The sequence below is a fragment of the Eptatretus burgeri genome, chromosome 10 (assembly GCF_056783735.1).
Source record: "Eptatretus burgeri isolate ZD-2024b chromosome 10, Ebu_testis_v1, whole genome shotgun sequence".
Taxonomy (NCBI): domain Eukaryota; kingdom Metazoa; phylum Chordata; class Myxini; order Myxiniformes; family Myxinidae; genus Eptatretus; species Eptatretus burgeri.
This window is the reverse complement of record NC_140970.1, coordinates 91,663,992-91,683,991: the sequence shown is the minus strand read 5'-3', so window position 1 is coordinate 91,683,991 and position 20,000 is coordinate 91,663,992. Positions and strand designations below refer to the sequence as shown.

Here is a 20,000-nt window from a genome sequence, read left to right as displayed (position 1 = left end):
GAGTGGGGATTCTCAGGGAGGTGTTTCAGGAGGAGGAACGTGGCCCATAAAACAAAAACCGCTGTTCAGTGATCCAGGAACATTGGTGAAGGTGAGACCGCTCTCCCGAGTACCCATTTCTCTTACAGAAATAACATCTCGTATGTAATGTTACTCTCCTGTCATGGTCTTGCTCATTGATTCCATCTCCAATTTGACAGGATCAGGCTGACCGCCTTGAAATCCTGAAAAGCCGACTTTCCTCATATGAACTGCATGGACTTCCCAGCACACGTCTCTCCGGCCTTGAGCCTGGCACTGCCAACTTATCACTACCTACATCGTGGATGGACATCTGTGATGGGCACCAAGTGAGCCTTCTCTACTCCAAACCTATGTTATGCTTACTCACATGTGCTTGCACAAGCTTTTGTGTCTGTGAATGCTGGATGTGACCTGCCTTGAGAATATGAGACAGCGAAAAGGAGAGTGGTCTGTTCTGTCTCAGATAACTGAGCATGGTTTTCATTACAATTGAGATGTTATGTGTTAATGGGATCATAAGTCATATACAGCCATTTTCTTCTTTATTCTACAAACACTTAGGCATTAAAAAAGAAGAAGTTATGAATGGGGTATGTGAAAACCAATGATCTTGTGAAGCCTGAGTGATGATTCTATAATGTCATCCATGTACCATTAACACATGAATCTTAAATGAGATCTCACTAATGGATCTTGCAACACGAATCATGAGTTCTTGGCAAAGACTGCTGTATATCTTGCAGTGGTGAAACTTTATCCACAACAACATGAGTGTTATACTTGTAGTACAGTACAGTGCAGTGTTACATCGTACTATAATCCACAATGCCAGATCATATCATCCGTAACACAAGTTGTACAAGTGGTGTAGTGCAGCTATGCAGGACCTTTTCAAAATGGATGAAAATGCTCCAGGTAGCTCATGGATTGAGTTGGGGTCTGTGCTTATTCAGCATGGCATGAGCAATGTTGTTTCATGCTTAAGGAGTACAAGTGGACTTTCAAAGGTCAATATGGTAAAAATGGGACAATGCGGTCTCCTAATTTATTTATATGCGACTCAGTGGCGTAACGCTTAGAGCGCACCGCGCTGAGTCTGGGAGGTCGGTGATTCGAATCCTGGCTGATTCATACCAAAAACTTTGAAAATGGTACGTGATGCCTCCTTGCTTGATGCTTCGCATATAAAAAGGATAGAGCACAGACAAGCAACCAAGACGTATGCTTGATGGTCCGAATGGCCTCCTCGTGCATTGAAGTTCCTTGTAAGATAACCAATAACAATAAGCATTCCTTTTATGCCATGAGGTGCATCGGGCTACCGAGGCAGTTTCATTTGCCTAAGGAGTACAGTCTAGGATGGGTCACCACTCCAACACAGGAAACTCGAATGGCTTATTACCCTCAAAAAGCTGGTACTCATTTTACCAACCTCAAAAGGACGACAGCCTGAGTCAATCCACCTGGTGTTATTTCAACAGCACGACAGGGGCTCAAACTCAGGACCCTAAGATCTTAACCATTAAGTCGACACCAGGCTTCCTTGTAAGATAACTCATGTTATTTAATTTGGCTCTGGAGACTTTGCATTGCGGTCAATTTTCTCCATCACAGGATGATTTGCAGGAGTGAACACATCCGATTGTCCGGACATTATCATTTGGAAACCTGGATGAATGTTTTCTCTTCAGGGAAGATATGGCGGGGAATGAAAGTATAGGAAGAGACAGACGTACATGATTCTTCTTATAAAACACATTTTCTGGGATGGAGCAGATAACACATGCCGCTGTCGGCGATGTTCTGCAATGTAATTTTATCATTCAGGAGATATTGGCAATTTCAACTGTCAACGTTGAACGTGATCGAGCTGCTATTTTTTGCAGGAGATATGAGGAAATGAGAATAGGAGACTAAAAATTGAGTGAAATGAAATCTTCTATTTTTGTTTTCGTATAACTGGTCATGACTCATTCAGTAGTTCAGGAAGCAATATTTATCAGATGGTGAGTTCTGATTTTCCTCTCCTCGTCGTTTTGATGAATCGGCAGCGAATGTTTCAGCGTTGTTATCCCTCCTCCCAGTGCCTAAATAGGCCGTATATTTATTATGTGTGCAAGGTGTGGCAGGGGTTGCGGGAAGTGGTTTGGGGGGTGCTAAAGTAAGACAATTGAAATTGAGAAATCAAATGGAAGTGGGGGGATATGCTAGGAAAGAGAAGGAAGGCCGTAGAGTTGTCTTGGAAGAGTGGGAAGACAGGAAAAGCCAAGCTGGCTCACTGATGACCTTCAGGGAGGATGTAATCTGTCTGCTCATCTGGTATAACCTACATCTTGTGTCGGTCTCCTTTCTTGACTCTTATACTTTCTTATTGCAATTATGAAAGGTGGAACCACCCCCACTGATCCCCTAACCGAATTACCGATGTGATGATGGGGCAATCACTGTGACATCAAAATTCACAGCCAGAACTGCGGTTCCACATAATCCACAATATTTCCTCGTCTCTTCCAACAATACCCTGCAATATGACCTACCCACAAGCAAATGTTCGGTGTAAGCCAGAGGTCAAACAGTAAGTGGCGGCATTAAGCATCGTGTTCACAAATCTACCCGAGAGATCTTTGCAGCGTTCATGTGAAAACATCGAAAACCTCCACCACACAATACACTCCATGAGAAGCTTGTACATGTGCATGTTGGTTGTACATTCATGGTGGAATCTTGTCTGCAGAATTTCAGCCAGAAGGAGATCCAGCAGCAGGAGGCACTCTGGGAGCTTCTCAGCACTGAGGTGTCGTACATCAAAACCCTGCAGGTCGTGACTGATGTAAGGACAATGAAGCTAACAACTGTTCATGGGTAAAACCGTGGACGACTAAAGAAGTTGCATGCGATTGTGGGATCCAAAAGACAAGCGGAAGCCGTCATGAATAAGATGTCTGTTCTTGCATCTTTTGTTTTAGATCTTCATTTTGTGCCTGCTCGACCTGCAGAAATGTGGGTTCTTGAAGGAGGTGAGTGAAGGAGCCCCTGTACTTATCATCGTGCCATTTTTTTAAGTTATACAAGAACTACTTTAAAATGGACCTCTCTGGTTTGGTTTCGTGCTTGCTTTTCTGATTCGTTTTAGAATACGATATATAATGAAGGGACTTTGATCAATATTGTTCCTTTCCAATATGCTTACACACGCGTGTGTGCGCGCGCGTGTACACACACACACACACACACACACGGCTGTGATTCTCATCTATTCGCATGAAACCAAGGTGCTGGATGTACCGGCTGGGCAGCTCGGCGAGCCGTACAAATTAATATGAAATTGAATAGATGTTATTTGCAATTCACGAGCAATTTTACTGGATTATGATCTAATACCGATTCTGCATCAAGTCAGCGATTAGGAAGGATAAGCTGTTCGTCAAGGGAATTGGGTGGAGAGATCAGCAGGATGGGGAAGTGATTTGTGATTTGAGGTTTTGCGTTCATTTGACCTTTGGTTCAAAGTGAGACTATCTTCTCTAGTAAAATTGCTCATGGTTACTTGTTCGTTAATGCAGCATGAGTGCTTTTAATATGTATGTATATATATATATATATATATATATATATATATATATATATATATATATATATATATATATATATATATATATATATATATATATATATATACATATATACAGAATGGAATGTGTGTGGACTGTTCTTATATGCAAAGATTGCATTCTCGGCAACACAAACATCACATTTTAGTTTTCTCTTAACTAGCTGTCTACCCATCCTGTGGGTGAGTATGGAAAATTCAACTTCAGGTAATTAAATGAAGAATTAATGACTATTTGACCATAACCATGGCACAGGCAGTAGACATGTACTTAATGGACAGAAATACAATCCGTGTACATTATAATGTACGAGCACATTACCCATAAGGTAATTGCATCGTCCCCCCTACAGTGACACACACACGTTTGCATTCTTACTGTGAGTAAACTTACACATGCAATTCTGACAACTCTTCACAAAAAACCTCAGCCTTCCCTTCACAACTCTGTCCCATCTTTGCTCCACGCTGCTTGAGACTTGAGGGAAAGATTTCTAAAGTTCTAAAGGGTTATAAAGGGTAAATGCTGAAGAGTTCCTAAATTGACAGCCGTGGTATAGAAATTGTGCGTGGAATCAAGCGAACTGTCCAACCAGTGGGTGGAACTCACACGGACGGACGGATGCAAGCCTGGCTCCTTTTATAGTGTGGATGAACGATTTGTGCGTACCACTGTGGCTTCGACCGTGCTTGTGCATTTGCCTGAAATTTGCTCTGCCCCATCTTGGTGAGGAGAGGGGTGTCGCTTGCATGAAGCAAGCAAAATTAGAAACTTTATTCTGATAAATCAAACAAAAATTGCAGAATACAATTTATCTACATGCTTAATTGTCCTGGATTTATGTTGAAAATTATTACCATCTTACCATCAAGCAAATGATTCCTCACCTTTCTGCATTAATAAGTACGAGCCGAAACCCCGTCACAGACGGATTCCGTTCATTCAACCACCCTCACCAGCTCACCCACACTCGAGGGACATGGACTGGACAGGGCGTGCTTGCCCCTGCCTACTCATCCTCTGCCTCTGCCCCATTCCCCCCCGCCTTCAATTTGCTTACCCCCGCCCAAAAATTTAATTACCTCGGCCGCGCCCCCGCCTCTTCACTCCCCGCCCCCTGTCTCTTGATTCCCCGCCCCACTTACCCCCGGGCCCCGCCCCTGTCCACCCCCTCACACTCAACCCTGCCTAATTCACCCCAGCCCCCTCCCACTCATCCCCCACCCCATTCCCCCCCCATCTCCCGCTTTCAATTTGCTTACCCCCGCCCAAAAATTTGCTTACCTTGCCCCCGCCACTTCACTCCCTGCCCCGTCTCTTCATCCCCTGCCCCCGCCTCTTCACTCCTCGCCCCCGTCTCTTCATCTCCTGCCCCTGCCTCTTCACTCCCTGCCCCCGTCTCTTCATCCCCTGCCCCCGCCTCTTCACTCCTCGCCCCCGTCTCTTCATCTCCTGCCCCCACCTCTTCACTCCCTGCCCCCATCTCTTCATCCCCTGCCCCCGCCTCTTCACTCCCTGCCCCTGTCTCTTCATCCCCTGCCCCCGTCTCTTCATCCCCTGCCCCCGCCTCTTCACTCCTCGCCCCCATCTCAAAGAAAAGTGTTTATTCTGCTTCAGAGTTGAAGTTTAACGATTGCCACTATGTGCGATGCACTCTTGCAGGTACGACGTTTCTTTCAGTCCAGGTCACAGTACCGAGAAAAACTTGACGCGACCGCTAGGAGGAGCACAAAATTGGTCCTTCAGCGTTAATATATAGATTTTATCAATGTCAAGTTTTCGCATCCATCATAAATTGTTTGCTTTCATGCGGATCAGTTTGTAAATTTTACACGTGTGTTCATGCCACGAAGGGGCACGATGGAGGCTATTTTTAGAGTTAGGTAATTACAGGAAAAAATGTCTGGGGAACAATAAACAAATGCACTTTATATTTGTGGATTTGGAGAAGGCGTTTGATAGGGTGCCTCAGGAAGTGGTACAATGGTCCATGAGAAAGTTACGTGTGGAGGATTGGTTAGTTTGGGTAGTCATGGCGATGTATGATGGCCCAAAAACCTCTGTGAGGGGAAATGGAGTGCAGAGTGAGGATTTTTAAGTGAAAGTGGGTGTTCATCAGGGGTCAGTCTGGAGCCCAATCTTGTTCATCATGGTTCTCGAGGCTATAGCACAGGAATTCAGAGGAGGCTCACCTTGGGAACTCCTGTATGCTGATGACCTGGTGCTGTTAGCCAACAGCGTGGAAGAGGTAATGGATGAATATGCAATATGGAACGAGGGTATGGAGGCCAGAGGACTGAAAGTGAATACGGGGAAAACAAAAGTACCGATTAGTGGTGCGTGAGAAGGAAGTGTGGAAATAAGAGGGAGGTGGCCCTGTGCTGTCTGTAGAAAAGGTGTTTGTAGCAATTCAATATTGTGTAAATCCTGCAACTTCTGGGTGCACAAGAGGTGTAGTGGCATCAGTGGTAGACTGCAGGTGGTTCCTGACTTCAAATGTGCTGTTTCCACAGGTAAGCAAGTGACACCAGTTAGAGTGGAAAGGTCAGTTTATGGGGATATATCCCTGGAACGTGTCGATAAATTCTGTTACCTTGGTGATATGATTAGTGCAGGTGGCGGTGTGGAGGCAGCAGTGATTGCATGAATTAGAAGTGGCTAGAGGAAGTTTTGGGAGTTGTTACCCTTACTGACATCAAGAGGGACCTTTTTCCAATGAAATGGATAACTGCGCAGCTTGCTTTGGAAGCGTGAAGTTGTAAGTCGGTGAAACATGGGTGATCAAAAAGGAGGATGAACGGAGGTGTGAACGTAATGAAATGAGAATGGTGAGGTTGACGTGTGATGTGACACTGAAGGATAGGAAACCAAATGTGGAACTAAGAGATAGGTTGGGAGTAGAAAGCATCGGTGAGGTTATGCATTGGGGTAGGTTGAGATGGTTCGGACATATAGAAACGATGGGTGCGGGCAGCTGTGTAAAGAGGTGTATAAATATGAATGTGAATGGAAGGAGAGCTGGAGGCCATCCGAGGAAAACATGGGATGTATTGCTGAGAGACGACTTCAGAGTTAAAGGCGTAACAAGAGGGCGAGCAAGGGATCGTGTAGCCTGGAAAGCAGCCATTAGATGAACCACGGCTTAAACATGCAAGCATGTAAACGGCTGTAAAACGATGATGATGTGTATCTGTGCACAAAGTGACTCTGATTGGTTGATGATATGTCCGTATGTCTACTCAAGCTGAACACCTCCCGAGTAGGCATGTGGTGTGATTGTGGTGTTCCCAGGTTAACCCAAACAAGTTGTTCATCAACATCCGACAGCTACTCGCTTTACATCAAGCTTTCTGGAAGCAGAGGTTGTATCCGGTGCTGGAGCAATGTCAGAAGCATCGAAGTGGAATTGACCCCACTCTCTTGCAGGACTCCTTCAAGTCAGTGAGTTTTTTTTGCGATGCATTCTTCAAAGAAGAACAGTAGAGCTGTCCTTTTACGAACCAAAATAGAATATACTTTTTTTTTTCATTTGCAGTCCAAAAAGTTTCCTCGTACTATCGAAGCAACGCAGGCGGATGAGAGTGAACCTGCCAAAAAAGATTGATTTGAGATTGGTCAGCATTAAGCATGACTCTCCAATTCACCGACCACAGCCTCCTGTGGTGGTTAAAAAGGTTTTAGGTGTTCTCTCGGTCACGGGTTATGACGAGCTTCTGGTACTGCTGCCAAGCCATAAATGTTAACGGAATCCTCAAAACCTCACACCACACGCACACCAAGGCGCACGACCCCCATTGGAAGAAAAAAAAGGCAAGAGTTAAAATTCCTCTCTGTATTTCTGATCAGCGCGGCTTGTTAAGATGTGCGGTTGTTTTGTGTGGCGCCTGCAGTTCGGTGAGCAGTTTGAACCATACCTGGTGTACTGCATGGGGGAGGAGAATAGCCAGGAGTACTTGCGTGTTCTGATTCGAGAAAGTGACCTGTTTCGTGTTTTCCTCACGGTGAGTGTAGTTTATAAGGTACATGTGAGGCACGGGTGTGGAATGAAAGGTGGGAAACAACATCGGTGATGGCGATTGAAGCCGATATTCACGTATGCACTTGTTATCTCCACAATCTTTGAAAAACGCATTGAACAAAAAACATTTTTCAACATTGGGGGACGCATGAAACACAGCATGTAACGCTTTTTGGATCTGATCCCCAGTTGACCCACAGGGGGTGGGTCATTGGGGTCAAAATGTGAAAGAAAAACAGCATTTCAACTCAAAAACGTCATATTGGGCCATTCCAGATGGAACTTTTTGCCATCTTTCAACTTTGCTCTCGGTGGGAAGTGTGGGGATTTGCGACGGCGTACTGTCGGCTTCGCTCGAGTGGATTAACTCTTGGGAGTGCAGATAAATAGCTTCTTTTGAATCAGATTGGATGACCTTTCATGAAAAAGTTCAATGCACACTCTACATTGACGAGCAAAACTCTGACCATTTTGGAAAAAAAAACATTTTATGGAGGATAGATTGGAGATGCAGCACATGCGGTGGCCTGTGTCTCGCTCGGATAATAACACACGTGGCAGACCATTTTCGATATTGTCTGCTTTCTTAAGCTGTAGTCGTCATCATCAGCATGAGGTGTGTTAGTGTTATGAAAGTACCTTCAGGATGAAATGGCAGTTTGAAGTGAATGTGATTTTGTGGTGAAGTCAAAACTGAGCCATATTGTGTCCAGTGGGCGGAAAGCCAGAAGCAGTGCAGTCGGTTGAAGTTGAACGACATGCTGGCTGCACCACACCAACGTCTCACCAAATACCCTCTGCTGCTTAATGCCGTGCTGAAGAAGAGTCGTGAAAAGGACTGCCCCATTCTCTCTGCTCTGGTGGCTGCTCACATGCATTACTCTTTCTATGCTGTCCTTTGCGACTTGTGGAAACAGCCTGACGACACCATGGTTGTTGTTGTTGTTGTTGTTGTTGTTGTTGTTGTTGTTGTTGTTGTTGTTGTGCAGAGTGATTGGCTGTTGGTATTTGTAGGTGAAACAAGTGGAAGTCTTCATCACTTGGGTGAACAATGAGATGCTACGACGACAGCAACAGCAGCGGATGGAGGCGGTGCTCGATTGGATCGAAGGCTACGAGGTGGTTGAATCCGGTTCCGAGGAGATTGATCGGGTGAGCGATGCAACAAGGCAAATTAACCACTCCCCCACTCCCCCCACCCCCCACCCCCCTTTGTTTGTGTTTGTATGTGGATGCCGATGCAATGTAGGAAGAGGTTCCTGTAATCTGGACTCCTTATTGTGCAATCTTTATTACCCCGCGTGCATCACGCAAAGCTCTTCCATGAGCCTTGACGTTGTATTAAAAAAAATTAATATGGTGTGGTGAATATAATGCTTTGATTGAGTGAGCCGGTTCTATTTTTAACAATTCCTACCAAAGCAGCTCAGACTTGAAAATCCCATTTTTCATTGTGGGAGAGGTGGGGTGGTGGGGGGGGGGGATTTTGAGGAGGGAGGAGGAAGGGTTGGGGATATAGTCTGTTATCTTTAACCTCATCCATTCATTCCCCAATGGACTGCAGAGACTCTTGTGATCGGTGTTAGTGTGAGAGTCCACGTGCAGATCTACTTTAAAAAAGATCGTTCATTCTCATATTTACTTTAATCCGTACACTATACACCGAGGAAGAGGAGGAGAGGAGATTGGGACCATACTCTGTGCAGAGCATTGGTGCTGCTTAAGCAGTCTCCTTGGTTATTGGGCACAATCCTGGACACGTCACCACTCCGACACAGTATACCAGCATGCTGGTACTCATTTTTCCGACCTCTGAAGGAGGACAGGTCGAGTTAACCCCACCTGGTATTAATTCAACAGCTGAGCGGGATTTGAACTCAGGATCCTAGGATCCCAAGCCCACCACCCTTACCATTAAGCCAACACCAGGCATACACCTAGGAGGCTCTACATTAAATACTTTGTCTTGTTTTCTTCTCAAATTAGTCTTAACTATTGTATGTCTCAGTGCAACTCGGCCACTAATTCTTTCAGTTCTGCAGTTGTGTGTGAAGATGCTTTATATTGGCATTTCCTTGATATGGATTTGGTGTGTGCGCGTGCGTGCATGTGTGTGTTAGATCCTCATGGAATTTTCTCAGCTGGACCTTTCTCTTCCTGTGCTGGGGTCAGAAACTTCGCGATCCCTTCTGTACGAAAGTGGTCTGAAGTTACGAGATGGTCGAGACAAGGTGAATGTAAAGAATGAACGGGGCAAAGGAAATGAGGGTAAAGGAGAATTTTAGATTGAGCTTGGGAGGGGGTTATAACAATTAATCAAAGTGGGCAGGTAGGTAAAGGAAATGGTTTGACTCGTCATCGGACATTCTTCTTCTCTTTAGTTTGTACGTTTGTTCCGAACGAATGAAGGTCACAGAGTGATGTCAACAAACATGTAGTGGTGATTCTCAGCAAGATTTGTTGTCCAAATCACGAGGTATATGAAGCCATGGTTGAATCACTCTGTCAAATAAGCACAGCACTGCTCACTGTACACTCAGTGAGTGAACAACCTCAATCAACTCTTGAGCTTGCTTTCACACACAATTTGAAATATTCCAAATGCTCACAGCCTTATCCCTCCCAATTCCCACTCCTCCCTGTCGAACTCTCACATGAAGGTTGATGTTCACTGTCTGCTTTTCACTGACCTGCTACTAATCACCAAACCAACAAGAAAGGGTGAGAAGGCGAAGATCATCCGGCCTCCCCTTCCTTTAGATCGACTTGTATTCCGTGAACTTCGAGATCCTGGTAAGCTTGAAACTTTCATCGAGACAATTGTGACGGGTGTTTTCTTTTTCCTCTGGAAGTGCATCTAATTGGCTCATCCGCTGAGACGGGGTTTTGCAATTGTGCGTGTGTGTGTGTCTGTCCAGGCCATAACTTGTGTTTTTTTTAACCATTTGAGCTTTTGTCATAAAAATTTTCGACAAACCTTTATTATGATAATATGGCGAAGACTAATTAATAAGTTGGTCAAAATGTCAAAAAGCAATGTCACAGGAAGTACCAATAGGCCTTATTAGCCCGTCCGCCGCGCAGCGTGAGACGTCCGGGTCTTGTAATCGCTTCCGTGTTTCTTTCGTTACCATTTGAGATTTTTTCATCAAATTTTCAACAAACTTTTATTATTCTCAAATTAACAAATTTTACTCTTTTTTATTATTATTTTTGAATTATTTTTTGGCTGTTGTTCGATTCAAGTTTAATTGGAGGACAAAGCAAACATGGACGGGCAATGATGCATTTTGAGATGCTGTCAATCTGACCATCTGGATGAGCACGACATTGTTGAACATGCAGTAATTGGATGGGTGGATGTTTAGTTTGCATCCATCATGCAAAACGCAACTAGAATGGCACTTTGGTGGAGTGCATACCTCCACCAGGTTAAACGGTTTATATTTTGTATCCCACTGACAGGCCTGATCTTCATCCGGACCTGAACCAAAATCGCATCACTTTGTTCTCGTCACATCTAAAATAGAAACCAAAATCAAATCACCAACTCGACTCGTTCACCAAGTTTTGTCATAACTTGTCCACAAGGTTTTGAAATATCATGCTATATTTCGTTTTTTTAATATTTTTGACGTACTGCATCATTTTTGATCCCATCTCTCAATGGTGAAGAATCACTTTAAAAAGAAATTCGAACATGCGCATATCAGGATCTTCACCAAAATCGATTCGATTCATCCTTCCCACACACCGAACCTGTCCTCCAAATTTCGGCCGAATCCATCCATCATTTTTTTTTGAGATATCCTGCTCACATACATACAGACAGACAGGGGTGTAAACATAACCTCCGTCCACCTTATAGGTAATAATATGTGCAGAGTGCTGCGAGTCTGTGCTGCAATACAGTACGGGTGTTCAAAATGGCATGATGAACCCAGGCCATGCGTGTGCACACAGGTGCGTTCCTGGTGGTGTGCTTGAACGAGTTTAACACGGTGTCTACGGCAGTGGCTCTGCAAGGTAGTAGTGCAAGCTGTAGTCAGGACTGGCAGGAGGCACTCCTCAATGCACAGGTTGGTTTCTCACTGCTCACCACACGATTCCTCAAGTCCAAATGGAAAATAACATCAGATACATGAAAAATAATTCCATTAAAACTGTTCTGTATACCAGTCAAGATGGCGGTCTGACATTGATACAGCAAAGTCGTGGGGCTGTTGTACAATGTCGGAACCATTATTAGCGCTAATTAAATTTTCCACTTAATTAAGCCTTCCCCTTAGCATAGGGCAAAGCTCATTGCTGTTGTAAGGTTTGTTTCTACAACTAGCGGCCCCAATTTTATTGGTACCAGAGAGTTCCTGAGACCCCGAGGAGGAGGAAACCACCATTTAGAAAAATGTTTTATTTTTTATGTATATATATATATATATATACATATATATATATATATATATATATATATATATATATATATTTTTTTTTTTTTAATTTACTTCCTACAGTTTCAACACTCCAAATTTCCAAATTTCTGAGCTGTATCTCAGAGCCGGCTGGGACTTTCGGAATGAAATTTTGTATCAATAATACGAATAGAAAGTACACAGGTTGACCTATTTTTTGGAGCTTAACCTATTTTTTAAGATCATGACCCAGTTATCATCATTTTAACATTTTTCACCATAACTCGACTAAAGTTTGTCTGATCGCAACGAAATTGCTCTCCCTATAGATTAGCGTACAGCAAGTCGCATTTACGCCTCATTTACATACCCCTCCGAGTTAAAAAAAAAAAAAATCATGGTGAAATGGCGATCTGAAAAAAATAACGCGTTTTTCTTTTGTCTTTTTTTGTCATCACTCACTCGATTTTGCCAATGCGGAATCTCAAAGACCCCTTGGCCTTCCAAGATGATTTTGCATCATAATAGTGTACCTGCACTGAAGTTGTGCACCTGATGTTTAATTAGTGTCCTCAACCTACTTTTTTGGATTGTGACCTCGTCAACAAAAAACACATTTTTGATCACAACTTGGATAATTTTCCTCCAATTTTCGTGATGTTGAGTTTTATGGATGGACTGGAGATGGGGACACATTTCCTTAATCTACACTCTTTCCGTAAAAGTTGAAGGTCAAGGTCATATGGTGGTCCGAACAAAATATGGCCATCATTGGATCACGGGCCAAGAGTAAGTCGCGAGCGATCGCCAAGGGTAAACCTCTCCCGGTCAGGGAGGCTTCCCCTTTGTGATTGCTTTGTGATTGCAGGTATCTCGTTGTGGTTTACCACTCATTTTACACTCCTATTATAATTGTTTATCACTTAATTATAAAATTATTTCCCTGACAAGGAACTTAAACACGGGAGGAGGCCATTAGGCCCATCAAGCTTGTGTAATGGTTGCCAACCTAAGGTTGGTTGTTTGTGCTCAATCCTTTCAAAATGCTGAGCATCAAGCAAGGAAGCAGCACATGCCATTTTTAAAGTCTTTGGTATGACTCGGCCGGGGTTCCAACCGAACCACCTCACAGTCTCTGAGCGGACACTCGAACCATTACACCACCACCATCGGATTCTTAACTTCCAAGAACAGTGATTGGTTCTGCTTCACTGTCAGCATGCTCACCATGAGGGACAGCCAGATAGCCCATTCGTTAGTATGGTTGCGTTTTGTTGTCTTGCTACGAGTTATGTTACTGGGGTTGGTGAAACTGATTAAATTAACTGCTGCAGCTCACTTCAGGTGGAGATGTGGTCTTCATATTCTTAATCCTCGTCTTTTCTTCTTTTGTGTGTAGCATCTGAACTCCAGTTGAATAATTTCTGGGGAGGCATGGAGGGATAATAATTGGACTTTTGCCCAGATACTGGGATGCAATGGTCTACTCTCTTCAAAAATGCAGTGGGATCTTTAACGTGCACGAGCAAATGCTAACAGATGGCACAGCCAGCTAAACAACCTTTTCAAAGGTTGGCAAACTCATTTACGCAACACCCTGCCTGCGAACCACCTGAATTGTTCAGGGAATCGAACCTCTACTCGACAGCTTAAAGGTGATTATGCAAATTCTGAGCTCCCATCAGCCCATCATTCTGGTCAAGTTCGAGTAGGGGACACTTTGTCATGGCGGTTAAGCTGGCTGTCCTGTCTGCAGTTTTAACAATACTCAGTAAAATATATTGGTAACGTAAATGTGATGTCGACATATCGTCGTCTTATTTGCCCCTTCCGCATGACATCCTCTGATGTCTCTTATTGCAAGTTGCACTTTGGAACCACCTGCTTATTATGGATGCAGAAACGTTTGAAAAACATCACTTGTATAAATTATATAACCTTCTCACTACACTAGTTCTTGCGATAAAGACAAATAGGTTCAATATATATACATATATATATATATATATATATATATATATATATATATATATATATATATATATATATATATATATATATATATATATATATATCATCTCCACTCATCTCCTGAAGAGCTTTGAGTTGATGCAGAATGTCTCTTTCACTCTTCCTTTTAAGTCTCCCCGCTTGATTATCTTTTTCTTTACTTTTTGATTGACCGCTGTTATGCATGGATTTCTCGAGTTTTCGAATCATGGCAACCTTTCACAAAAACACTCATCCATTTATTCCTTCTCATGGTTGGATGATCTCGCTTAGCTCACAAGCATCCCGTGATGGCATTTGTTCCCATGTTTGCAGGTTGTTCTCGCGACGGCGAGGTCTGCGGCTCCTGAAAATTCAAGTGACGGTGATCCGAGCCTCAGACGCTTTTCCGCCACTGCACTGACCTACAACATGTGAGACGGAGCCCTCATTGCATCACGGCCATCTGGTTTTTTTGGGGGGGTTTTTTAATACAAACTCAAGGCTTGGCGAAGAGTAAGAACACAGAATGCTTTGTAGGCTGCAACGGAAAAGAAGCAACAACAGAAAGAGGGGGAACACCAACAGCAGGGCCGAAGCACAAAGTAGATTGAGACAGACATCCAAGGGATGCAGGTCAGAATGAGGGGTAGGGGAGGACACAGGGGGTGGACAAGATAAATACAGAAGCAAACTCTCAGGAAGGAAAAACTGGAAATTTGTAAGTAGGTGGACTTGGGGAGGAGAATGGAGGTTAACCGAGGTGGTATAAGACAGAGAGACCACCGACCTGTCTGCGATTGCAAAGTGACAGGCCCATTACTCAGCTTCATTGCAGAGGAGATTTCAATCATCTTGAAACCCTTGGTTTCCACGGCGTCATATTGAGCAAACTGTGAGGCAGGGGCACCAGCCCAGAGGGGAGAGCAGTATTCCATCAAGCTGTCGATGAAGGCCTTTTACGTGGATAAGAGTTCACATGTGCCAAGAAAGGACCTTGCACGATGGAGGATGCCCAGTCGGTGACTGGCTTTGAAGGCCAATTTAGAAATGTGGTTGGTCCAAGAAAGAGCATGGCTAATTGTGAAACCCAAGAGTTCAAAATGACTGAATTTCTTCAAGAGGATTGTTGTAAGAAAGTAGATAGGAGGGTTTGCCAGATGGTCCTTTCAGCAAGAGACAGTGAGAGTGTGAGTTCTGAAAGGATTGAAAGACATATTCCAAGTATTTTACCAGCTCGTGATTTTTTTTTTCAAAGTCTGAAGAGGGAAGGGAAGAAGAGGGAAGGGAAGACGCTGCAGCCTGTCTGAAGGAGGAGGGATGTCACGGCAAAGGGTAGAGTCATCAGTAAATATATAAAGAGGAATTTCCAGAATCAGAGAGATCATTGATGAAGATCAGGAATAGGACTTGGCCCGGAACACTGCCTCGAGGCACTCCAGCCTGAACAGGGAGAGGAGAAGAAAGGCTTCTGTTGAGAGCCACCCATTGACTACGAGAGTAGACGAAGTCAGTAAGCCGTGTGTGGAGTTGGCCCTGGATGCCATAGGCAGAGAGTTTAAAGAGCCATACTGGGTGCCAGACTATCGAAAACTCGACATATGTCCAGTGAGACGACCCTGATATAATGTCTGATATTGAGGGCCTCCGTCCATTGTCGGGTGAGTATACGCAGCATGTCGAAGGTAGAGTGACCTCGTCTGAATCCAAACTGATGGTCAGAGATCAGATTGTTGGAGAAGAGGAAGGATTTCATATCAACTGCGATGATTGATTCATTGACCTTGCTGATGATTGGAAGTAAGCTGATATGTCTATCGTTACGAAAGGGGATCTGTTTTTTTGGACCTTGTTTATGTAATTTGTTAATGTTGGTGCATTTCCAAGCAGATGGAAGATGACCTCGGGCAAATGATAGGATGAAAAGAGGAGAGAGAGGATGTGCAAGAACAGATTTTTAGGACGCATGAGGTGATGCAGTCCGGTCCTGTTGCAGAATTAGTTAGGGGGAGGGTGCAGGGTAGGGAGGAAGGCTGGGAGGGTGCAAGATGTTGGGGGAGGGAGGGTAGAGTTGGGAGGGTGCGGAATGGGGCGAAATATGGGATGCAGGACTAGGGGGGGAGCTGTGAGTGGGTGGGATGAAGGGGAAGCTGAGAGGGGTGGAGTGAGGGGAAGACACAAACACACACACACACACACTCACACACACACACACACACACACACACACACACACACACACACATACACACACACAAACACACACTCCTCACGCTTTGGTTCAGCATACCCTGAGAGGGATTCAAACCCCCTTCAGAAACTGGAAATGCATTACAATTTTATATAACCTATCATATAATTATTGTGAGATGTAATGGGAAGTAAATGGCGACATTGAATGGATTGAAGGAAATCAGATTTTGAAATCTATACTGGGAAATGGATGCTGCACAGGAATGGCCTTTACCTTGGTGCAATTTTATTTATACAGGATATATTAAAGAAGAGCATCAAGGTAAAATCGAGACGATGACTTGTTTTGGAAAATAGTGTTACGTGCACACATAACTCAATGTGGCGTATAACTATGTGTTATACAGTTATAGAAAACGGCACTATTGGTTTAGTGCTGAGGACTTCGCTTTGTCTGACTGTGGCTGAGGCCTTCCTGTAAGATGCTACAAGCCTGTGCTTACCCAGCTACACTTCCTTCTTCTTAGGATTACTAGAACTAGTGCGTGGCCGTACGTGCAAAAAAAAATCAAAAAAACCTTTCAAACCGCGTGCCAGAAACAACAACCACACAGGCCGTTCCTTTGCTCTCGCATGCCCATACGTGCATGGCCGTACGTGCAAAAAAAAAAAAACTTTCAAACAACCTCACAGGCCATTCCTTCGCTCTCGTAAACGACGGCTGGATTGTGGCATTGTGTTTATCTATAAATGCGCATAAGAAATCGAGAAATTATTAGAATACACGAAGTCATCACTATCCGGAAGTCCGTACGTTGTAACCCGTAATGGGGAACGCGCTCTAACTTGGCCATAACTTGGGAACCACTTGTCTGATTAATTTCAAACCTTGAAAAGGCAAACAAACAGAGATTGCTGGAATTATACATGGAAGAAGATAGATACTGTGGGTGCAAAACGCCAAGCAACGTGTCCTGTCATTGGTAACTGAAGATCTCTTCCCCGACGGCCACGCAGCAACGTGTCCTGTCGTTGGTAACTAAATGGCGCCCTTTCCCCATCGGCCACACCTACGCAGCAACGTGTCCTGTCATTGGTTTGGTAAATAAATGGCCATAACTTGGGAACCACTTGTCCGATTAATATCAAACCTTGAAAAGGCACATCCTCAGGTCCCCAGCAATATACCTGACAAGTTTCAATTTGATAGGACCAGTGGTTGTCGAGAAACAGCGGACACAGACATTGCTGGAATTATAGATAGATGTAAGACTCATCGCTTGGCTGACTGAAATACCAATCTTTGCGTAATTGCTATTAAAAAAGATGGTTGGTGTCAATGTGAAAAAATAAAATGAGGCGGTGTATCGATAGCAGCCTAGCTATACACTCAGGGAGCGATGAGGGGTAGAATGTCAGTGGGATATTCATCACAGCCTTTTTAGATGCTGAATTCGGAATAATATACAACAGCACACACAGAGGAAGATCAAAATGAAAAAAAAATCTCATCCTCCCTCTCCCCCTTCCCCTCCCCCTACTACTCTCTTCCTTCTTTTGATCAAACTGTCTGGGGTATGTATTAGGTACGAGCCATGCCAGGAAACAAACTCTCCTCGTGCATGTATGTGCAGCACATGTACGTGTACGTGTGTATGCGTGTATTTCTAGGCTACGCTGTGTCGGGGGTACCATTATTGCTTGATGAGTGGTATCCCCTGTCGGACAATTGTTTACGGATGGACGCATGCACGCAGACACGCCGAGACCCAGCTCCTTCTATATATTAAATGATCGTGCGCGCACACACACACACACACTCACTCACACACATTCAAACTCTGCTCTCGATCTCTGCCAAGCCACTTGAGCCTGGTTCAATCGGTGCAAAATCGCGGCACTTATTCAGATTGGATTATTTTGTATGGTGCATGGGGTATGCTGTAACAGGTGCTCCAAAACTCCACCCCATAGGCTGGGTTATAAAAGCCCGAGATTGCGGAGGCAAATAACACTGAACAACAAAATTTTTTTTACTGGAGATGTGTAAAGTGATTTAGACTAATTTGGGTACGCTGATTTCAAAAATCATAACCGTTTTGCTGTATCACGTCAGGATTTTCAGGAACAGAAATATTCCCATTGCCTAGAAGTCAGGATTTCAATGAAATTTACAAAAATTCATTTATTCATTTATTTCATCATGAATGCTTCAAAATTATAGAAATTACAGAAAAACTTCACTAGAATGTAATTAAAAATGCTTTAGGCATTTGGCTTTGCGTTTGTGCTGCTCTGTGTCAGTTTCACGATGCAGGAACCAGCAGAAATCGCCCATCATGTTCGGGTTGTGCCGCCCTTGGTAACGCGTCTCCATGAGTGAAATCTCTTGGTGGAATCGCTCGCCATGCTCGTCCGAGACTGCTCCCAAGTTGTCAGGGAAGAAGTTCAGGTGCTGGTGTAGGAAATGGATTTTCAGGGACATCCTGGAGCCAAGTTTCCTGAAGGACTCCAGCAGCTGCTGCACTATTTCTTCATAGTTGTCCGCACGCTCGTTCCCCAAAAAGTTGTCCGTCACAGCTTTGAAGCTCCTCCACGCTGCCAGCTCTTTGGGGTTTAGAGTTGTCGGAAAAGTTTCGTCCTTCATAATCTGTCGGATTTGCGGTCCAACAAAGACACCAGCCTTGATCTTGGCCTCCGACAAGGTGTTGCCAAACTTTTCCTTGAGGTATAAAAACCCACGCCCATTCAGATCCATTGCCCGTACAAAACTTTTCATCAAGCCGAGCTTTATGTGGAGTGGTGGAAGGAAAACCTTGGCTGGGTCGACAAGGGCGACATGCTTCACGTTGTGTCGACCAGGTACATGCTCTTTTCGCTCTTCCCAATCTTTCTTCGTCCAGTGATTCTTGTCGTCTCTGCTATCCCAGAGACAAAGGAAGCACATGTATTTCGTGTAGCCTGACTGCAGCCCTAACAACAGCGCCACCACTTTCAAGTCTCCGCAGATCACTTTACACATCTCCAGTAAAAATAATTTTTTGAAATTTGTTGTTCAGTGTAAGTGAGCAATTTGCAGAGGGAGAGAGAGTGGGAGCAAGGATGTGTGAGCTAAAAGGGAGGAGAGAGGGAATGGTTGTGGGTGGTGGAAATTGACAGGGTGAGATTATGAATGACTCGACAGCGAGAGCTGTTCATATGTCGCTGCACCCGCACCAGCCTGCCAGCACAGGGGTTGGAGGAGACGTAAATGATCCCCCTTACCTCCAGTTGCTTTCTTTTGCCCCAACATCAAATTTATTAATTTGCAAACCCCCATCTATCCCTACCAAGTCCATGTTAAGTTAACATGACATGTTCTGTGTTTTCCTTGTCAGCATTCTGCTGCGATTTATGCTCTCATCATTTAATATAGTTGCTGTTTGTTTTCGTGATTTGTTAACCTTGCTTTGTTGGATTGGTACTATTCTTTCATTATTAAACTGTTTAACACGTTAATTGGGTGGGGACGTCCTCCTCTTCCCGCCGTCGAGCTGTTAGAGAAGCGGGCAGCCATTTGGAAAAGCGCGAGATTTTATTTCTCCGTGGGCAGATTCAAATTCATTCAATCACTGTTAGGTTATCCGAAGGGCAGCCTCACACGTACATGGCGGGCAGTGAAATTTCACACATTCCATGCACACGGCAATATGCAAACTCTATTTACATACACAGCAGTTACAAACCCCATGTAAAAACGATTGTCCATTTTGATCTT

At 44.1% G+C, this 20,000-nt stretch overlaps 1 protein-coding gene across 8 annotated transcripts in view; it reads left to right on the top strand.

The window, feature by feature from the left end:
- Positions 1 to 20,000, top strand: part of LOC147019110 (pleckstrin homology domain-containing family G member 5-like) — a 74,801-nt gene that overhangs the window by 40,260 nt on the left and 14,541 nt on the right. For all 8 annotated transcript variants that reach the window (XM_085899424.1, XM_085899425.1, XM_085899419.1 and 5 more), the window contains 12 exons: positions 1 to 91; positions 201 to 350; positions 2,759 to 2,854; positions 2,991 to 3,041; positions 6,927 to 7,076; positions 7,526 to 7,636; positions 8,367 to 8,513; positions 8,668 to 8,805; positions 9,774 to 9,884; positions 10,314 to 10,446; positions 11,617 to 11,732; positions 14,388 to 14,485. The exon at positions 1 to 91 is cut by the window's left edge and continues 62 nt beyond it. In XM_085899424.1, coding sequence (XP_085755550.1) covers positions 1 to 91; positions 201 to 350; positions 2,759 to 2,854; positions 2,991 to 3,041; positions 6,927 to 7,076; positions 7,526 to 7,636; positions 8,367 to 8,513; positions 8,668 to 8,805; positions 9,774 to 9,884; positions 10,314 to 10,446; positions 11,617 to 11,732; positions 14,388 to 14,485 — 1,392 coding nt within the window. The remainder of the gene's footprint in view (positions 92 to 200; positions 351 to 2,758; positions 2,855 to 2,990; positions 3,042 to 6,926; positions 7,077 to 7,525; positions 7,637 to 8,366; positions 8,514 to 8,667; positions 8,806 to 9,773; positions 9,885 to 10,313; positions 10,447 to 11,616; positions 11,733 to 14,387; positions 14,486 to 20,000) is intronic.